The 20,535-nt window shown below is 49.8% G+C and overlaps 1 protein-coding gene across 1 annotated transcript; it reads left to right on the top strand.

The window, feature by feature from the left end:
- Positions 1 to 953: 953 nt before the first annotated feature.
- On the top strand, positions 954 to 16,029 carry LOC148542284 (protein kinase C delta type-like). Its single transcript, XM_088469456.1, has 9 exons — positions 954 to 1,692; positions 3,836 to 3,930; positions 5,592 to 5,762; positions 6,653 to 6,744; positions 7,796 to 7,858; positions 8,655 to 8,793; positions 10,992 to 11,183; positions 12,853 to 12,981; positions 15,880 to 16,029. The coding sequence occupies exons 1-9, from the start codon at positions 954 to 956 to the stop codon at positions 16,027 to 16,029; spliced, it is 1,770 nt and encodes a 589-aa protein (XP_088325582.1).
- The last annotated feature ends 4,506 nt before the right edge of the window (positions 16,030 to 20,535 follow it).

Below are 20,535 nucleotides of genomic sequence, written 5' to 3'. Positions count from 1 at the left end.
TGCAGCTCTGTTACTGAATCAGAACACCATTCACATGGCAGCGCAATGGGTCAGTGCTTTATCCACATCACGCCTCCCCCCCCCCGCTCTGTTCCTCTGGGTGTGCCTGGGGTCCCGTTCATGTGTCATTAATGAACCTAAAGCCTAGCGGGGAATCACTGCATATGTGCTAGTCCCAGGCTTGCCCAGAAGGCCATAGTGAGTACTAGGAAGAGGGTGGGCAGTAATTTGGCGATCCTGTATGACCTTAGTGCCGTCTAATGCCAGTTGAGAATAATAAGAGAAAGTCAGAAAAATGGCCTATGGAAGACTAGCTGGATCTGGGAGTAATATATATATATACTTTCAGATTGTATGGGATGCACCAACCCCCAATATTGGGATTCCAATGAGGACAAGCCGAATGAGCTAGTTTAATCACTCTAGACTGACACTGTTTCAAAAGGACACTTTTATTCATCATTTGACTTTTTAATAGTACACATGACATCACATTTGACAGAGGTTTCCAAACTCCGCCATTATTATAATCCAGGTTTTAAGGATATCCATGTTGTAGCACAGGTGATCTAATTAGCACCTCAGCCAATTTGATTTAACCTTCTGGGCTCAAGCATGGATATCCTCAAAACCTGCACTGTAGTGGCGAGTTTGCCATATAGAGTTTTATTATTTGTTGTGTGTGTGACTGTGTATATATAATTTATATATAATTATATATATATATATATATATATATATATATATATATATAAGACACAGCCCCAAAGATTCTCAACCCTTAGAACCAAGAGTGTTAGGGACAGTGATGTCACAAACTGCTTTGTGATGTCACCTGGCTGCTGGCTCAGTGACTTGTCAACATAATTTTCCTCTTTGTATCTTCACCATTTCCAGTGGTAAGGTGCTTTTCTTGTGCTTAGCGAACTTGAGTTTATTATATAATATATAACATGAGAACGAAAAAGAGAAAGCGACCAAAGAAGAACAGGTGCGCTGCAGAGGAGCTAGAGGCTCCTATCGGGAGGAATAAGGAGGAGGATGTAGGTGAGGTAGGAGGTGACATTCCCAATATCGTAGAGGAAGGAGGCACTCAGGTGAGCAAGGAGAACCAGGCATCTGAGACAGCCTCAAAGACTCTCCAAAAGAAGAGCAAAAAGAGTGAGACTATTTCTAAGAAGCCGTCTGATGAGGCCCCTAATAAGAGGAGGAAGGTGGATAAGACCAGCAGAAACAGAGCGGCAATTAAGAGGCCCTTAGACAAGATGGCGGACAGTGGGAGGAATAAGGAGGAGGATGTACGTGAGGCGAGAGGAGATCTTCCCAATATCCTAGAGGAAGGAGGCGCTCAGGTGAGCAAGGAGAACCGGGCAGCTGAGTCGGCCTCAAAGACTCTCCAAAAGAAGAACAAAAAGAGTCAGACTAGATCTAAGAAGCCATCTGACGAGGCCCCTAATAAGAGGAGGAAGGTGGATAAGACCAGCAGAAACAGAGCGGCCATTAAGAGGCCCTTAGACAAGATGGGGGACAATGGGAGGAATAAAAAAAAGAAAGTGGAGAAGCCAGAAGACCCAGGCGAGGGACCCAGTGCGCCCATCAGTACAGCCATAGCTGTGTCACATCGGAGGGGCAATAAGCGGTCTCACACAAGTGAGGACACAGGCGGTAAAAAGAAATTTAAGACAACAACAGGTAAATTATTTTTATTTCAGAATATCAAATGTATTGTAATAACGTGAGGTGTAAGGTACAGTAGTAATGCTGTCAGGGCTGTTGATGGCAAAGACTGGTCCGGGTACTGGAGGAGGTGTTGCTACGACCCCTTCCCAACAATTTATTCACAAAGTATTCTGCCCTGCGGGCTGAAAAGGGGTAGGGCCGGATTTGTCCCCATCAGGCAGATCGGCCCCCCTCCCTTGCAGAGACAGAAAGGAGACCGCAACTCAGGAGCAGCAGCCTCCTCATTCTCCCTGCCCAATGTGCAATTGACATGAGTAAAGAGAACCCCTCCACCCAATACCAATAACTGCTGTGTGTAAGCACCAAAAACAAGCGCACGAGTCAGCCGTAGCTCTAATCCTAAATATGTGCGCTGCTCGGGGAGGCGCAAGTTATCTTATGCTACTGGACTTGCTCATGAAGACCCAGATCCGCCTCACCAAGCACAAGGGGCGCTAAAGTGTTTTTTACCTGCAGCTCGCAGAACTGGCGCAAATCGTGCACTTGCGCCGTGCGATACATTTTATGTGACATGATCATATTGCTCTCCTGTGCAACGGTAAATCAGGCCCTATGTACATAGCGCCAACATTTATATATTACAGGTAATTCATTGTGATCTAGCAGCAAACTGGCGCATTTCCCTGCTAAACCTGCTCTTTCCCTTACTGGGCCTGATTCAGGGTTGTACGCAAACCCGATGGCCGGGGGACTGAGCCTGTGCAGAGCGGGTCCTGCCTCATTGCATGCGGTGCCCCCTTAGCCACAGCCTGGTTGACAGGTTGTGCTCATTTGGGAGCGGGGAGGGGGTGGCGCAGCAGCAGATCCTCTGACGCAGCAGCGGATCACACAGTCATGACGCTTCCTGCAGCATTAGTATATAATCACATAGCAGCTGCATCCAAAGACGCTGCTGCTTCTGCTGTGTGTACTGCGTCCATCTCTGGCTCAGGCGCAATGTGGACATGAGCACTAATAGGCAGCCTCGCTTTTCCTTCTCTCTCTGTAATCAGTATCACCACTATGAACTTGTCATAGGTGTAATGTATTTACCCCTCTCACACCTCTCACCGCTGGTCACATCTTTTCCTTATCACCCAGCTCTCCGCCCACGCTTTATTATATAATAATTACTATCTGCAGCACCGGTCACCTTGTTGTTCTATTGTCCTATCCAATGTTGTACTCCTTATTAATCTGTTCCTTCTCTGTCATGCCCCAAGAACATATGTTAAAAGAGCCGGAATCGGTATGTAATACCGACAGTCGGGACCCAGGCAGTCAGAACCCCGACGCCTGGATCCATACTTGCCTACACTCCCGATTTGGTCGAGAGCCTCCCGAAAATCGGGTGCCGCTCCCGACCTCCTGAGAAGGCAGGCAATTCTCCCGGCTGCCGGCCACCCCTCCTATCCAACCCGCAATAACCCATGCAACCCCTGCTGCGGGGGGGGGGGGGGGGTGGTGGTTTTGCGATTTGCATCCTTTTGGCCCCGCCCCCTGCTTCACAATGCCTATTTTATCAACATTGTGTAGCGGGGGCGGGGACAAACTGCTGAGATCGCATGACCCCGCCCCCACCATGCCCACAAGTGCTGTCACTCACCTGGCCACTCCCCCTTGTCCCGACCATGCCCCCCCGTACTGTTGATCTGGCTGCTCGCTCCTGGAAGGAGCAGCCAGATAGTCGGCAAGTATTCTGGATCCTGACAGGGTTAACATACCAACACTTGGTGGTCGGTATGCTAACCCTTCCCCTCCCCTTACCCTAACCCTCCCTCTGTGGTGCCTGAACCTAACCCTCCCCCCCTAGTGCCTAACCTAACCTCCCCCTCCCCACACCCTAAACCTAACCCTCCCCCCTTAGTGCCTAACCCTAACCCCTAAAACCTAACCCTCCCCCCCACTACTAACCTTCGGCATCCCAGTGGTGAGGATGCTGGAGCTGGTATTCTGCCCAGCATCGGTATTATGACGCCGGGATTGTGAGCGTCGGCATCCCCTCCACCGGGATGCCGAATGCATCCCATAAAGCCACGTAATAATATACTGACTGGGTACTACAGAAAAACACAAAGTTAATTTCAGTTAAAAATGCTGATTTCTGTTTATTAAGGTGGAAGTAAGACCCCCCAGGAGCCATCGGCTGCCTCTCACCCCTTGGGAAGTTTAACCTTCCATGGAAAAATCGGCGAGGGCAGTTTCGGGAAGGTAAGTGATCAGTAGGCAGACAGAACAGACCGTCTGATGACATAAGAACGTTACTTGCTACGTCATATATTTATCAGTCATTATATACACAATGGGCGCTCGCCATTATAAATACAGTGGGGTCCATATGAAAAGGCAAATCTGGAAACAGCAGCGTATTCCTTGTTCTGCCCCCATATCTGTTTTTGGACTGTTCCTGCATGGCTGGATTAAGGTTTGTGGGGGCCCCAGGACAACTAACTTGTGCGGGCCCCAATAATATAATCAATATATGCTGGCGATGTTATTAAAAAGTATACACAAATGTGATAAGCCCACTGTAGTGCCCCCAGTACTCATTATGCCACACAGAAACCCCAGTAAGAAATGTTATAGCACTCCCCCCCCCCATGCTGATGATGTAGCTATGTGTAGGGGGTCCCCAGGGTGGGGGAGTGGTCTCTTGCAGCGACAGGCAGCACTTCCTGATGTTAGTGCATGTGGGGTGCGGTGACTGACCATAACATTACAGATGGCACAGTGAGGGCACATTCTCACGCTGTGGTCAGTTTTATTGTCACCTTCTGTTTGTACAATGATCTCTGGGAGTGTCGGCTCCGCAGGCTCTGCAACTCCACAGCTGAGACCCTCTGCGCAGTGCTTCTGTCCCTTAGTACCTGTGATGTAGCATTGCCCGCCCTGCATTACATACTGCTCCGCTCCCTGGGGTCCCAGTCCTCACTCTCTGTCTCATCCAGGTGTTGCTGGCTTCCCATTCCATCAGCAGACAGCAGCTGAGGCCCTCTGCGCAGTGCTTCTGTCCCTTAGTACCTGTGATGTAGCATTGCCCGCCCTGCATTACATACTGCACCGCTCCCTGGGGTCCCAGTCCTCACTCTCTGTCTCATTCAGGTGTTGCTGGCTTCCCATTCCATCACCAGACAGCAGCTGAGTCCCTATGCGCAGTGCTTCTGTCCCTTAGTACCTGTGATGTAGCATCGCCCGCCCTGCATTACATACTGCACCACTCCCTGGGGCCCCAGTCCTCACTCTCTGTCTCATCCAGGTGTTGCTTGCTTCCCATTCCATCACCAGACAGCGGCTGAGACCCTCTGCGCAGTGCTTCTGTCCCTTAGTACCAGTGATGTAGCATCGCCTGCCCTGCATTACATACTGCTCCGCTCCCTGGGGTCCCAGTCCTCACTCTCTGTCTCATCCAGGTGTTGCTGGCTTCCCATCCGATCATCAGACAGCAGCTGGGAAACACTGCACAGTGCTTCTGTCCCTTAGTACCTGTGATGTAGCATAGCCCACCCTGCATTACATACTGCACCGCTCCCTGGGGTCCCAGTCCTCACTCTCTGTCTCATCCAGGTGTTGCTGGCTTCCCATTCCATCACCAGACAGCAGCTGAGGCTCTCTGCGCAGTGCTTCTGTCCCTTAGTACCTGTGATTTAGCATTGCCCACCCTGCATTACATACTGCACCGCTCCCTGGGGTCCCAGTCCTCACTCTCTGTCTCATCCAGGTGTTGCTGGCTTCCCATCCCATCACCAGACAGCGGCTGAGGCCCTCTGCGCAGTGCTTCTGTCCCTTAGTACCTGTGATGTAGCATCGCCCACCCTGCATTACATACTGCACCGCTCCCTGGGGTCCCAGTCCTCACTCTCTGTCTCATCCAGGTGTTGCTGGCTTCCCATTCCATCACCAGACAGCAGCTGGCTGTGAAAATAGTACAAAAGAGGACATTAGTGACCGACTTTAGGGACTCCTTGTTCATAGAGCGAGACATCCTGGCAATCACTGGGGAGAGCGCGTTCTTCACGCACGGATATGCCGCACTCCAGACACCGGTAAGAGTCTTTGTCACAATGATGACTAACGTCTTATTACACCGAGTAACAGCTTCGCTTAACAAAAATAAAATATTGATTGTATCTCATCGGTTCCTTATAACAGTTCTTGTTTTCAGACACTTGTATGTATCACCTCCCTCCTACAGGTCACAGCCAGACTATCCAATGCCACAGCTTGCTGGCTATTTTATTGCAAATATATAGATTATGTAAATGAATTGAGCAAGGTATATGAGGAATAAGGTAATAATACAACCGGTCTTGCTGTGGTAGCGGTAACACTTTTCCTGTCAGGTTACCGTTCCACCAGAGCTTGCCGCCCCGCCCCTTCCTTACCTGTCAGTGGCAGGAGCCTGTATCCCCCCCCCCCCAGACGGCAGCACAAATCTCCTCTGGATGAGCGGAGGGAAGGGGAGTGATCGCCGTGATCGTACGCCACCCCCTGGATTGGCTGAGGGGCATACCCCTTACCCTTGCGGTCGCAAATACTATTTTTTCTTTATTTACTTCTCTTGTAAGGAGGCGTGGCCATGGCCAGCATAGCAGGGGGTGTGGCATGACATGATGCAGCATAGGAGGGAGCGGGAATGTCACCTTGTCATCGTGGCCCCACCCCCCGCTACACAATGCAGAGATTACGCGAATCAGCCCCCCTCCCGGACCACCCTCAAGTTGACGGCTGCGAAAAGAGTTGCGGTGGGGGGTGGGAGTAGCAGCTATCTGGGAGACTCTCCCACTGTTCCAGGTGGCTGGGAATGCCACCCAATTTTTGGGACCTTCCCGGCCGAGTGTAGGGAGAGTAGGCAAGTATGGTGAGTATTGTCTGCTGTGTGCGAGAGTAATGTGCATACATGTAACTGATGCCATGTTCTCTGTCTCTTACACAGGACCATGTCCTTTTCATCATGGAGTACCTGAATGGGGGAGACCTGGACCAATTCATACAGCGCAGAGCCCCATGTGACATCAGTACTACAAGGTAATAGTGACAATGGGTACATTCGGTGCTGAGGCCGGTGTCTGGCTGAGGTGAAGGATTCGTTTTCATTGTTGCCTTATAGCATCTCCACAGCCTGGTGCCCAGGGGCATTTTAAGAGAGGAGGGGGCCCGTGTGCATCCTCCATTTGGGCCCCCTCCTCTCTGGCAGCGGCTCAGCGGCACTGAGCGCTGTAGATTCAATCTACTGCGTATGCGCAGGTCTCCGGGAAAATGGCGTCTGCGCCTACTTTCCCAGGGACATCATTTCTGCGCATACGCAGATCACTGGGAAAATGGCCGCCGCCATTTTCCCAGTGAGTGTTTGCTGCTGTGTAGTGCCAATCCGGCGCTGCGTAGCAGCACATCGGGATCGGCGGAGAGGTAAGTATAACTACCTATGGGTGCAGGGTGTGCAGTGTGGGCCCCCCTTGACCCCGTGTGCAGCGCACATCTTGCACCCATTTTAAAGACGCCTATGCTGGTGCCCATCCCCCATAGCATCCTATCTGTATAACATTAGTACATGGTAATAATTCAGCCTCTCTGGGCCCAACATTTATAATATGTACATATCATTATTAATATGAGAGATAGTAACAGCACCTCTGTACATCTAATGGAGTAGGGCTCGGCCTATGCAGCCTAAAGCTGGGTACACACTTGCCGATATGTCGGCCGACCAGACGATATCTCATGCAACCGAGGGAGCGCGCAGATTGGCCCTACACACTATGCGATCCACGCTAACCGTTGTTCCGATCCGCATTGGAACAATAAAGCGTTCAATGGATCGCAGAGTGTGTACCCAGCTTAACAAATCCAGGCCAGGCCATTATAGGTTTCCATGGCGACAGGTCTGCGTATAATAAAGAGTCTCCTGGACTTAGGGCTCCATTGTGTTACTCAGCCGTACAGGAAGCCTGGGTGACAATGTGTCTCATTCTTCTGCCCGGTGACGGTATCAGGGGGAATGGACCATCTCATTATATTATCAGTTATCTCACTTTCACAATATTTGCTATTGATAATTATTTTCTTTCTTCCTCATCAGATTTATAGCAGCAGAACTTGTATGTGGGCTGCGCTTCCTGCACACGAGGGGGATCATTCACAGGTAACGTATCAATTCTAATGATCACATATAGTAACCCCCTCAGAGAGTTACAGTGTAGCTGTTATGTCCTTGTCATTCATTTCTGGGGATCAACGTGATATTTGGGGTAAGATTCTTCTGACCGCTCCACGCACCATCTTATCTGTTATCCCAGGGAGGCTCCAGGGGTAGCCGCGCCCTGTGCCGCCCGGGTGATGGTCGCCCCCTTTGGAATGAAAATGGGGGTGTGACCTAATTACCATAGGCCACACCCCTTAAATGACATTGTTTGGGGGGCGTGCCCGCATGGCACGCCTCCAGTGTAATGTCAGGCTGGGTTGAGCCCGGCACTCCTTCACTAGCTGGGCTACTCCCAGCCCTCTCTCGTCACTGAATGGATGTCGCGCGTATGTGCACAGCATCCATTCAGACTCCGGGGTCAGCTGCGGCGGTGGGGGTACCCAACCTCCTGACCAGACCACCCGTGGGCCCTAAGTGGCTGTCACACTGAAATCGGGATGTTGGGGTGTACCCTCTATGGGGGTGGTGCCCCTCTTCGACCACACTGGTCACACACCACAAGAGCCTACTACTGTACATCCAAACCCCAGAATGTATCAAATTCCGGAGCTTGGTGCATATGCGGCGAAAAAGTCATTTTGGGAGATTTGACCGCAGAATCTGCAAAGCTGCATCCCGCACGGTGACACTCTAATGGTTTTTATTATGTGACTCTGGGGACCTTTCTCCACAACAATCCAAGTTCTACAGCTGGTAGTTCTCTGACCGACAGAACTTACACTCATTCTCCTCACAGGGACATGAAACCGGAAAACGTTCTCCTGGACGCAGCCGGCCATGTGAAGATTGCCGATTTCGGCCTGGCTGTGAAGAATATCCATGGCCATAAGAAAATCAGGGAGTGTGCCGGGACCGTAGGTTACATGGCCCCAGAGGTGAGTAACACATTCATCCTCTGCAGGCTCCTCATATCGCCATATCCATATTTATCTCTCATTTATTGTTGTGCCGTATGTCTGTAGATAATCCCCCCCCCCAACACACTTTAATGTTGTTGTCCAGAGCATGATTGGGCCCAGACTCACCTCCTATGCTGTCCCTTATTACATGGACAGGGCTGGCTGCATCTAATTATACTGACGAGCACAAAATGACTCCAGTAATTAATGTGAGATCACCGTGGAACCAGGGGCATATCTATAATGGGTGCAGCGTGTGCAGTGCGCACGGGCCCCTGGGTCCAGGGGGGCCCACACCACACACCCTGCACCCATAATTTGTATTACCTACCCCTCCGAAGTCCTGTGTCGGATCTCCCAGCGCTGTTCAAACGCCAGAAAATGCCCACCGCGGCCACCAGGAAAATGGCGGCTGCACCATTTTCCTCTGCGATCTGCGCAATAGACCCTGGGCACACTCTAGTGCCCAGAGTCTATTGATTTTGCGGTGGCCGGCCAGCCGCGTCAGTCGACTGCCGGCCACTGGAGTGAGAGGAAGGGGCCTGTGTCAGGGGATGCACATGGGCCTCCTCCTCTCTAAAGACGCCCCTGCGTGGAACTGAATAACAAACACTAGGGTTATTTTTTTTTTCTTTTATCAGGAACCCAGTAACCTACCAGTATGTTTTTGTAGTGTGAGAGGAAATCCATGCAAACACAGGGAGAACATGCAAACTCCACAAAAATGGGCCTTGACTGTGAATTAAACTTATGACCTCAGCGCAGTGATGCAGTAATGCTGACCACTACGCCACCTGTGCTGTCCCAGGATAATACATTGGAGACAGTTTCCAGAGTTACTTTGACTATTGCATTATTTGTGGACTGAGAGTTAGTATATAAAGAAGGATATTTGCAGTACTGGGCCTCTGCTTACTGAGGCGGATAACTACAGTAACTCATGCTCTAGACCAGGCCTGGCCAACATGTGGCTCTCCAGCTGTTGTGAAACTACAAGTCCCAGCATGCCCTGACTCAATTTTGCTATTAGGGCATGCTAAAACTGTGGCAGGGCATGCTGGGATTTGTAGTTTCACAACATCTGGAGAGCCACAGGTTGGCCAGGCCTGCTCTAGACCAGTGGTGTGAAACTCGGGCCCTCCAGCTGCTGTGGGATTACATATCCCAGCATGGCCTGCTACAGTTTTAGCATGCCCTACTAGCAAAACTGTGGCAGAGCATGCTGGGATGTGTAGTTCCACTGCAGCCGGAGGGCCCGAGTTTGACACCACTGCTCTAGACATTCTGAATACAAAACACATATATTGACATTTTCACCTTTATTGTCACTATCAGTAGGAAAAAAAATACTAATTTAGATGAATAAAGCTAAAAAAAAAATTGCATTGCTTAATACATTTCCTACATTTTACTGCCCCCTCCAAAACCTCGTGCCTCAGCTATTTGACCAATACATTGCTGGTTCTTCTAACTGGGTTATAACATGTGGCTCATGACTAGCATAGTGTATCTGTGTAGAAATGGTTAGTTAGTTGGAGAGGGAAAGGACGACACATGCAGGGCCAGCTCCAGGAGGAGCAGTGCCCTGCGCCAGAACGGGACGGCGCCCGTAACTTCCCTGCACGTAGCAACGCCGTTTGTGTCTGAAAAGGGGTGTGGCCTGATTTACATAGGACACTCTCCTAGATTAGGTTACTTGGGGGCGTGCCCGTATATGCCAAGCCTCCCGTTTCAGGTCAGTGGCTGTGCTTCCTGCTCTGAATAGACGCCACGCACATGCTTAGCAAAGAAGAGCTGCGGCCGTGGGGGTCCCCAACCTCCCGAGAGACACTTAGCAGCTAAAGGCAATACATACACTCTAGTAGCGCAAACCATTATAAACTTTTATGCCGTGGGACACTTAGGCCAGCAGGTGGATCAGTGGGACAGTGCCTGAAAAACGGGACTGTCCCGCTGAAATTGGGGATGGTTGGGAGAATTTTGTCCTCTATGGGGTGGCGCCCATACTCAACCGCGCGGATCGAAAGCCCCAAGGGCCGGCCCTGGACACATGACGCTAAAGCTTTCGCAGCAGCGTGCGCGTCAGGACCAGTATGTACAAATAAAAGCCTAACTCGGTGCCTCCTGCCAGGATGGACAATGTACTAACCATTTGTTTCTCTGTGTTGTCACAGATAATGTGTGGTGCCCCCTATGACTCTATGGTAGACATCTTCTCATTTGGGGTAATTTTCTATCAGATGGCCACTGGGTCCTACCCATTTTATGCCGGTGAGGAGTCCACCAAGATTGGGTATTCTGTCATCTATGATGCCCCGACGTATCCAAAGAACCTCGATCCAGAGATCCGGAACATCCTTCATAGAGTGAGTATATACACGGCTATAGAGAACATGGAGTCACAGAGGAACTAAGACCTAGATTATAACTAAGCGCACACTAAAGGCATAGGCTATAAGTGTCTGCAGTCATAGGATTCCCACCTAGTTACAGCCATAGCCCTCATTGGTGACGGCCGGGTGAGAAGATTGCTATGAGAAGACTGCCCCATTTACAGGGCAGCTATCATGAAGCTGCAGTTGGAATAGGCTTTGGATATTATGACATGGCTTCTATCTGTCATTCAGTGGCGTCACAAGGGGGGTACGGGCTGCACCTGGGTGTCACCCGCCAAGGTGCAGACTCCCCCTCAGTGACAGAAGCCGGGTGCTGCACTGTAGTACTAAGTGCAGCACTCGGCTCCTGACATTGTGAGGGAGCCAGCACTGTACACAGGGCAGTCTGCACCTCCTGCACCCCCCCCCCCCCCCGAGGTAAAAAGCACAGCAATCAGGACTACAGCATTCGGGATGTGAGGCCACGCCCCTTCCCACATGACCACGCTCCTTCCTGTGCTGCCACACCCCCTTTTCGGCGGCAGGAGCATCCCCTCCCACACCAGGTGACACCGTGGGGAGGGACGCCGCTGCTGCCATTATTAGCTAGGCATGAAGTGAGGCACGCAGAAGACCTGGCTGCATTGGCGTTGGATTAGCAGTGGCAGAAAAAGGGTTTCATTTCAATCATCAGATCTTTAGTTATAATATTACTTGCCATATTGTGTCCTCTCCTGGAGGACTCACTTTCAGACAAATACTAGTAAAATACAATATAGAATAATGATACAGTCAGGGCCATAACAGGGCAAGAATTTGCCCTTTGCCAGCCCTGACCCCCAAACATGTGCTGTCACAATACAATATAGAATAATGATACAAATAAAATACAATATAGAATAATGATACAGTCAGGGCCATAACAGGGCAAGAATTCGCACTTTGCCAGCCCTGACCCCCAAACATGTGCTGTCACAATACAATATAGAATAATGATTCAAATAAAATATAATATAGAATAATGATACAGTCAGGGCCATAACAGGGCAAGAATTCGGACTTTGCCAGCCCTGACCCCCAAACATGTGCTGTCACAATACAATATAGAATAATGATACAAATAAAATACAATATAGAATAATGATACAGTCAGGGCCACAACAGGGCAAGAATTTGCACTTTGCCAGCCCTGACCCCCAAACATGTGCTGTCACAATACAATATAGAATAATGATTCAAATAAAATACAATATAGAATAATGATACAGTCAGGGCCATAACAGGGCAAGAATTCGCCCTTTGCCAGCCCTGACCCCCAAACATGTGCTGTCATGACATCATGGTGAGGGGGCAGGGCAGCTGGATAAAGCTGAATGCCCGCAATGTTCTAAGGAAGATCCAGGCAGCTCTGCAACAGCTTTACGGCTGCCGGGTGCTGTTCCACAGGCAATTAATGTCACAAATGTTATTTTGCCAGAAGAATAGCAGTTACGTTGAATTGGCCTCCAGCAGATGTAGTTGAATAACAAAGGTAAAGGAGGTAAAGGATTTTATACCTCTCGTCCTGAGAATAAAATGCCATAACGAAAAGGATGAAATTGGTCTAATGGTGCCTGTCTGCCAATAACAGCCTATACGTTTCTGTTTATCTCTACGAAAGCTCCTAAGCAAGTCCCCAAGGAAGAGGCAGGAGATGTGCACCAATCTGACAGGTCATCCATTTTTCTGCCCAATCAACTGGGAGGAATTGGAGGCTGGAAGAACGACTCCTCCATTCACACTGCAGCCTGTAAGTATATATGTAAGATCGGAATTTATGCTGTGTGTGCCCTATCATGCAGCCACATTATCCCATAGACTGCTGGATTCAGTGATGATGATGATGATGATGAGGAGAGATAAGTGACTTTGAGCTCTATTTACTACAATCCACATTTGTAATGCAGATTGTAGTGTGATATTACCGACTGAATTCTCAATATCACAGGGATTTGCTAGACAGAGCTCTGTCCCTGCGAATCCCCTCCGCACACTAGTCACTGTATTTTCGCAAAAAAATACTGCGACTAGAGCCCCGCGCATGCGCCGACCGTCCGCCGCTGCTACCCCCCCTGGCGCTAAGCCCCACCCCCATCGTTAAGCCCTGCCCCCGCAATCGCAGACCCCCCGTGACCCCCCCTCCAGCGACCCACCCTCTCCCTTAATTACACTTATCTGCATGATCCAGGCTCCGGTGATGTGTTCCATGTCCTCCGGTCAGGTGATATCCCGTATTGCACTGGGACCTGATCACCTGATGACTAGGCCGCAGTGCAGCATGGGAGACCAGCTGACCGGAGGGGAGACATCACCGGAGCCCCGACCATTGGTCCCTGGACTCGGGTAAGTTAATTTTTTTTTTACTTTTTTTTTTTTACTTTTTATTGCAGTGATCAGCGTGTGGTCTGTGTAGCAGTGATCAGCGTGTGGTCTGTTTAGCAGTGATCAGCGTGTGGTCTGTGTAGCAGTGATCAGCGTGTGGTCTGTGTAGCAGTGATCAGCGTGTGGTCTGTTTAGCAGTGATCAGCGTGTGGTCTGTGTAGCAGTGATCAGTGTGTGGTCTGTTTAGCAGAGATCAGCTTGCGGTGTGTTTAGACCACACACCTGATCACTGGGGCCGGCTCCCGGCTCTGCTCTCCACGTTAGAGCGGAGCAGGAGTCCAGTAACCCGGGGGGACCCTGGATAACGCCACCTCCAGGTGGCGGTATTATCACGGGCTTTCCCCGGTATTTTTTACAATTTATTTTTAGTAACTTTGGTCAGATCAAATTTCCCATTACAATTATAGGAAATGTTATCTGCTTTACTAAAACTAAGTGATACTTAGGGGTTGGAGTAGAATTTTACGAATTCTCCTCCAATTGCCCTTTAGTAACTTTAGGTGAAACTAAAATAATGTGAAAAGGGTGTGACAACACAAAACAGCCTTTATCACTTTATTTTAGTCAAAATAATGTTAATAAATAGAGCCCTTTGTAGGAACTTGTCACACAAAAGCGAATCTCGTGGCAGAATATTCTGTGTCACAGATTTTCGAAGTCCTGCTGATTAGGGCAGCACAGACGGTGTAATGGTTAGCATTACTGCCTCACAGCACGGAGGTCGTGGGTTTGTTTCCCACTACGGCCCTAACTGTGTGGAGTTTGTATTTTCTCCCTGTGCTTGTGTAGGTTTCCTCCAGGTACTCCGGTTTTCTTCCACACTCCAAAAATATACTGGTAGGTTAATTGGCTCCCAACAAAATTAACCCTAGTGTGTGTGTGTGTGTGTGTGTTTGGGATAGATAATATAGAGTGTAAGCTCTGCTGGGGCAGGGACGGATGTGAATGGCCAAATATTCCCTGTAAAGCGCTGCGGAATATGTGTGCGCTGTATAATTAACTGGTAATAATGTTTCGGCAAATGTAGCCCATAAGCTACAGAGGCTAATGCCATTATCAGCTTGGTAAATCTGAGAGCTACGCAGTCTCCATAGAAACCTATGAGGGCTGCGGCTGCTGTCGGAAATGGAGGAATCGCGACAGATATGGAGATATCTGCTGTGGCCCCTCAATCATACATTAGGGTGATACTTAATATTTGAGAGCATTCCCCGAAGAGGGATGTAGTCAGCATCCCCACAGGCAAAATACCGTCACCGAAATCGGGATGCCGGCACCAGAATCCCGACCGCCGGCATCCAGAAGGAAAGTATGAGGCATAAGTGGGAGGTTAGAGTGCGGGGTTAGGGTTAGGCATTAGGGTGAGGGTTAGGCACTAGGGGGGAGGGTTAGGTTTAGGGTGCAGGGAGGGGGAGGTTAGGTTTAGGGTGCAGGGTGGAGGAAGTTAGGTTTAGGGTGCGGGGAGGGGGAGCTTAAGTTTAGGCACCGGAGAGGGAGGGTTAGGGGGTAAGGATTAGTCTTACCTTATTTCCTTATGGGTGTCGGAATTCTGACTGTTGGATGCCGCTGTCGGTATTATGACCAGCGACATCTGACCACCGGGATCTCATACCCAACCCCCCCAAAAATGGGTGTTTTTGGGAGATATGCCGCAACTATCATATGATTGAATGTTAAATAGGCCCCTTTTGTGGCCAAATGCAGATTGAGGAGAATATTTTGTGGAATGTTTTTGAAAATTCCATTCATCGCTTCCTCTCGGCCCCTGCTGGCCAATATGAGGAATTACAGTGCTGTTACAGGCTACCAGTGCACTTTCCTTTAGGCCATACGGGAGCATTAATGATTCTTAGAGGACCTCTCATAGCTAGTAATTCAATTGCAAATACAGATAAATGTTTACTTTATTTATGTTACTTTCTACAAATTTACTGTTATGTTTTCCTTGTCAAATGCATTTATAATGTACAAAGGAAAACCAGCCCTATAATGTAATAATAACCCAAAAATCAGCCACGCATCTCGTCACTTCGGTTACATATCTCTGTAACGTCATTTTGTCATTTCTAGTAGGAGCTCTGTATTAATATATTGGTGTATTATGTTATCATGCAGCTTACAGGATAGCATAACATAGAATAACGGGAGAGCTTGCACACTATCTACTTATTATTCTCCCTTATGGCACATACAGTGACAAATTGCCAATTAGCTCAGCATTTACTTGTCTATTATGTGATTAATCTGATTCATCTTCTCTTCATAGACCCCAATTACAATCAGGGAAAATGTACCCCTGGATGAGCTGCTGTCATCACCAGAAGCACAGGAGCCGCCGATGTCTGTACAGGAGAACCGCCTATTCCATGGGTTCTCTTTTACAAGTGACAGGTGGAAGACAATGCAGGCGCCATAATGCACTGCAGGTAACATCTCATCCAGTACATTACATCACAGGACACCGGTTCCATCCTCATTCTGCTACCAACTATCTCAGCTATAAGATCTGCTGTGTCCTCCACATCAGTGTGTCATCTGCTCCGTCCTCCTCATCCCAGCTACAACATCTGCTGGGTCTTCCTCATCCCAGCTACAACATCTGCTGGGTCCTCCTCATCCCAGCTACAACATCTGCTGGGTCCTCCTCATCCCAGCTACAACATCTGCTGAGTCCTCCTCATCTCAGCTACAACATCTGCTGGGTCCTCCTCATCCCAGCTACAACATCTGCTGGGTCCTCCTCATCTCAGCTACAACATCTGCTGGGTCCTCCTCATCCCATCTACAACATCTGCTGGGTCCTCCTCATCCCAGCTACAACATCTGCTGGGTCCTTCTCATCCCAGCATCAACATCTGCTGGGTCCTCCTCAGCCCAGCTACAACATCTGCTGGGTGCTCCTCATCAGCATCAACATCTGCTGGGTCCTCGTCATCCCAGCTACAACATCTGCTGGGTCCTCCTCATCTCACCAACATCACCATCTGCTGTGTCGCCCTCATCTCAGCAACATCACCTACTGGGTCCTCCTCATCTCAGCAACATCACCTGCTGGGTCCTCCTCATCTCAAAAACATCACATGCTGGGTCCTCCTCATCTCAGCAACATCACCTGCTGGGTCCTCCTCATCTCAGCAACATCACCTGCTGGATCCTCCTCATCTCAGCAACATCACCTGCTGGGTCCTCCTCATCTCAGCAACATCACCTGCAGGGTCCTCCTCATCTCAGCAACATCACCTGCTGGGTCCTCCTCATCTCAGCAACATCATCTGCTAGGTCCTCCTCATCTCAGCAACATCACCAGCTGGGTCCTCCTCATCTCAGCAACATCACCTGCTGGGTCCTCCTCATCTCAGCAACATCACCTGCTGGGTCCTCCTCATCTCAGCAACATCACCATCTGCTGTGTCCCTCTCATCTCAGCAACATCACCTACTGAGTCCTCCTCATCTCAGCAACATCACCTGCTGGGTCCTCCTCATCTCAGCAACATCACCTGCTGGGTCCTCCTCATCTCAGCAACATCACATGCTGGGTCCTCCTCATCTCAGCAACATCACCTGCAGGGTCCTCCTCATCTCAGCAACATCACCTGCTGGGTCCTCCTCATCTCAGCAACATCACCTGCTGGGTCCTTCTAATGTCAGCAAGATCACCAGCTGGGTCCTCCTCATCTCAGTAACATCACCTGCTGGGTCCTCCTCATCTCAGCAACATCACCTGCTGGGTCCTCCTCATCTCAGCAACATCACCATCTGCTGTGTCCCCCTCATCTCAGCAACATCACCTACTGGGTCCTCCTCATCTCAGCATCATCACCTGCTGGGTCCTCCTCATCTCAAAAACATCACATGCTGGGTCCTCCTCATCTCAGCAACATCACCGTCTGCTGTGTCCCCCTCATCTCAGCAACATCACCTACTGGGTCCTCCTCATCTCAGCATCATCACCTGCTGGGTCCTCCTCATCTCAAAAACATCACCTGCTGGGTCCTCCTCATCTCAGCAACATCACCTGCTGGGTCCTCCTCATCTCAGCAACATCACCTGCTGGGTCCTCCTCATCTCACCAACATCACCTGCTGGATCCTCCTTATCTCAGCAACATCACCTGCTGGGTTCTAAAGTCAGCATAACATCAGTAAAGTGCTGTAGAATATGGGTGTGAGGTATAACCAATTAATAAAATAATATATTTTCCTACCTCTGTGTAAGGGAAACCTGACTGACTCAATTATTCCTTTAATGCATATGAGAAAAACCATCCACTCATTACGCTGTATACATTACACTGTATACATTACGCTCTATACATTACGCTGTATACATTACGCTCTATACATTACGCTCTATACATTACGCTGTATAGCAGGCAGCATGAATTATACAACACGGAATGCTGTATCATATTTACCTACTTCTTGTTTTTCCTCCCTGGGAGAAGCCGGGGAGAAGCAGGTGGGTGGTGATGGGGACAGGGACGGACATTTTGCATCATTAGCTCCACCCCTTGCGGTAATTCACTGTACATACCAGATATTCAAATAGATGGCGGGGCCCAATTGAAGCAATTCATTTGTTATAGAATCGCATCATTAAACTCCGCCCCCTACTCACGGATCGCCAATACCAGGGAATATTCTCCTCATTCTGCCTGCTCTTCTGGGGGTGCGGAGGGTTACCCGAAAAATCAGAAGCCTCCGGCAGGTTTCAGGAGAACAGGAAAGTATGTGCTGTATGTCAGTGAGCATTACCACCTGCACGCCCCACGGATAGGGCCTGATTCATAGATGCACGCTGATGCTGAACTGAGACGCTGTAGACAGTACGGAATCGCAGTCATAGACAGATAAGCTCCAAAAGTGGTCGCGACACGCCTGTGTTTGAGTTGCCCCCTACCCTGTTGCCGCCTACAAACGGTCCCTGTCTGTCAATCACTTTGCAAACAGATCCTCGCTGTGACTGACAACGAAAATTACACACGCGCAGCGCCACTCAGACGCATGCATAGATTACGATAATCGTACAAACTATGGAAACAGCGACGTTGTGTCCATCTTTAAATTAGGCGCATGGTCTCATCACCATTCCGTCCTGCTGGCATGTTATATGGGGCATCCGGCTCCTCTACAAACTCATGGGGCACCAAAGTTACTATCTGTTCTAATGCTCTGTAGCCTATTACAGTGGAATACATACGAATTACCGCTGGAACACAAGTCCGGCGGTTCAAATCCCGACAGCGGCAGGCCGACACGGCTGAAAATCCCGACCGTCCGCAAGTAAGTATGAACTAACCTAACCCTAACCCTCCTTAGGGGTGCCTAACCCTAACCTTCCACCCAGTGCCTAACCCTAATCCCCCCTCTAGGTGCCTAAACCTAACCCCCCCTTCCCCGCCGCCTAAACCTAAGTCCCCCGGGGGGTGCCTAACACAAAGTCCCCCCATGGGGGTGCCTTACCCTAACCCTCCCTCCTCCTAGCCTAACCCTAACCTCCCAGGGGGATGCCTAACCCTAAGTCCCCCCCGGGAGCCCTAAACCTAACCCTCCCCCCCCCGTGGCTGTCCGCACTGGCGCACGGCATCACCCTCGCCGGGATAAAGCAGTCGGGAAGCCGGCTGTCGGGATTACGTCCACCGGCTTCACGATTGCATACCGTTACAGTATATGCTGAATTATAACATTATCATTTACATTGTAGAATCATTTGCTGGGCACACAATTCTTATTTGCTGGGGTCCTCCACTCCCCACCCTCGCCAGGGCCCCGTACCGCCTGCATGCCCATAATCACACCCTCTGGTTCTACCATCATTACCATGTATGTGTATAATCATGAGGCATTAGAACCTAACACAATATAACACATTATACCGATATTGATATATGTGCCAATAAAATATCAATATTCCACTAAAACTACTCTGTCACGCTCCAGGATTTCAGACCCTCTTACCTCAGCCACCATTGTTGCTTCACTGACTGTCTCTCCCCACAGACCAGTCATCTCAGGATGTTCTTGTCTATTCCACTTCACAAATATGTTCCTGCTGCATGGGGGCAGCCATCTCGTCTGAGGTCAGCTGAAACTAGGGATAGACATCGAAAGCCGATACAACCATCGATGGTTCCGATTCAATGGAAGTACTTTTTCCATTGAATAACAGGAATTTGATGGTTGCCAGTCATCGGATGCAGCTTTCCGATGCCCATCTGATGGCTGGCTGTGGTGGGGGAGCACATACCGCTGCTCTGGGTGTGCAGCAGGAGAATAGATACTGCCATCTATTCTCAGTGGTGTGGGGGGAGCCTGGATACAGCCCAGCACGCCCCCATAGTGATGTGGACGATGGTGCCATGAGGCTCCGCCCCATTTTGTGGAGGCTGTGCCCCCTTTTCGGCTGTTAGTATAACCATTGCAATGGTAATCCTATTTAATGGTTGCGAAGTGATGGCTAGTTGCCATCACATCACTGGATTTGATGTCAGAAACCATTCGATGCCAGGCTTCCGATGTCCATCCCTAGCTGACACCATCACAGCAACTCACAGAGACTCACTTCTCACATGACTCTAGTCCAGTGTCCAATCTTGGTGCAGAGTGCTCTTTGTAAACCTTACCAAGGCACCTGTGCTTTGCCAGTTTAACTAGTCTTCAAACGTCTCTCCCATACTGCCCGTGGGGGGAGCGGAGCCAGAAGCTGGAGCTTATTGGTAACGCTGGGATCCCGACAGGGTTAGTATACCGACACATGTTGGACAGTGTGCTAACCCCCCCCTACCCAAACCCTAGCCCTTCCTCTTTGCCTAACCCCAGGGTCGTTTCTAGGGGAGGGCAACGGGGCGCTTGGCCCTGACCCCTTCAGGCAGTCTGACTCACTGAAACACGCAAGCAGCCCCGAGTGTCAGTGGCAGCAGC

Source organism: Taudactylus pleione, unplaced genomic scaffold (assembly GCF_031769625.1).
Source record: "Taudactylus pleione unplaced genomic scaffold, aTauple2 ptg000013l, whole genome shotgun sequence".
NCBI classification, from domain to species: domain Eukaryota; kingdom Metazoa; phylum Chordata; class Amphibia; order Anura; family Myobatrachidae; genus Taudactylus; species Taudactylus pleione.
The sequence above is the reverse complement of the archived record's forward strand: the minus strand, read 5'-3'. Positions and strand labels throughout refer to the sequence as shown.

Bases quoted from the DNA above. Each gene is read 5' to 3' on its own strand.
- LOC148542284 (XM_088469456.1), top strand. From the start codon at position 954: ATGAGAACGAAAAAGAGAAAGCGACCAAAGAAGAACAGGTGCGCTGCA. The intron at 3,931-5,591 runs GTAAGTGATCAG...TGTCTCATCCAG, and splicing joins GCGAGGGCAGTTTCGGGAAG to GTGTTGCTGGCTTCCCATTC. The intron at 5,763-6,652 runs GTAAGAGTCTTT...TCTCTTACACAG, and splicing joins ATGCCGCACTCCAGACACCG to GACCATGTCCTTTTCATCAT.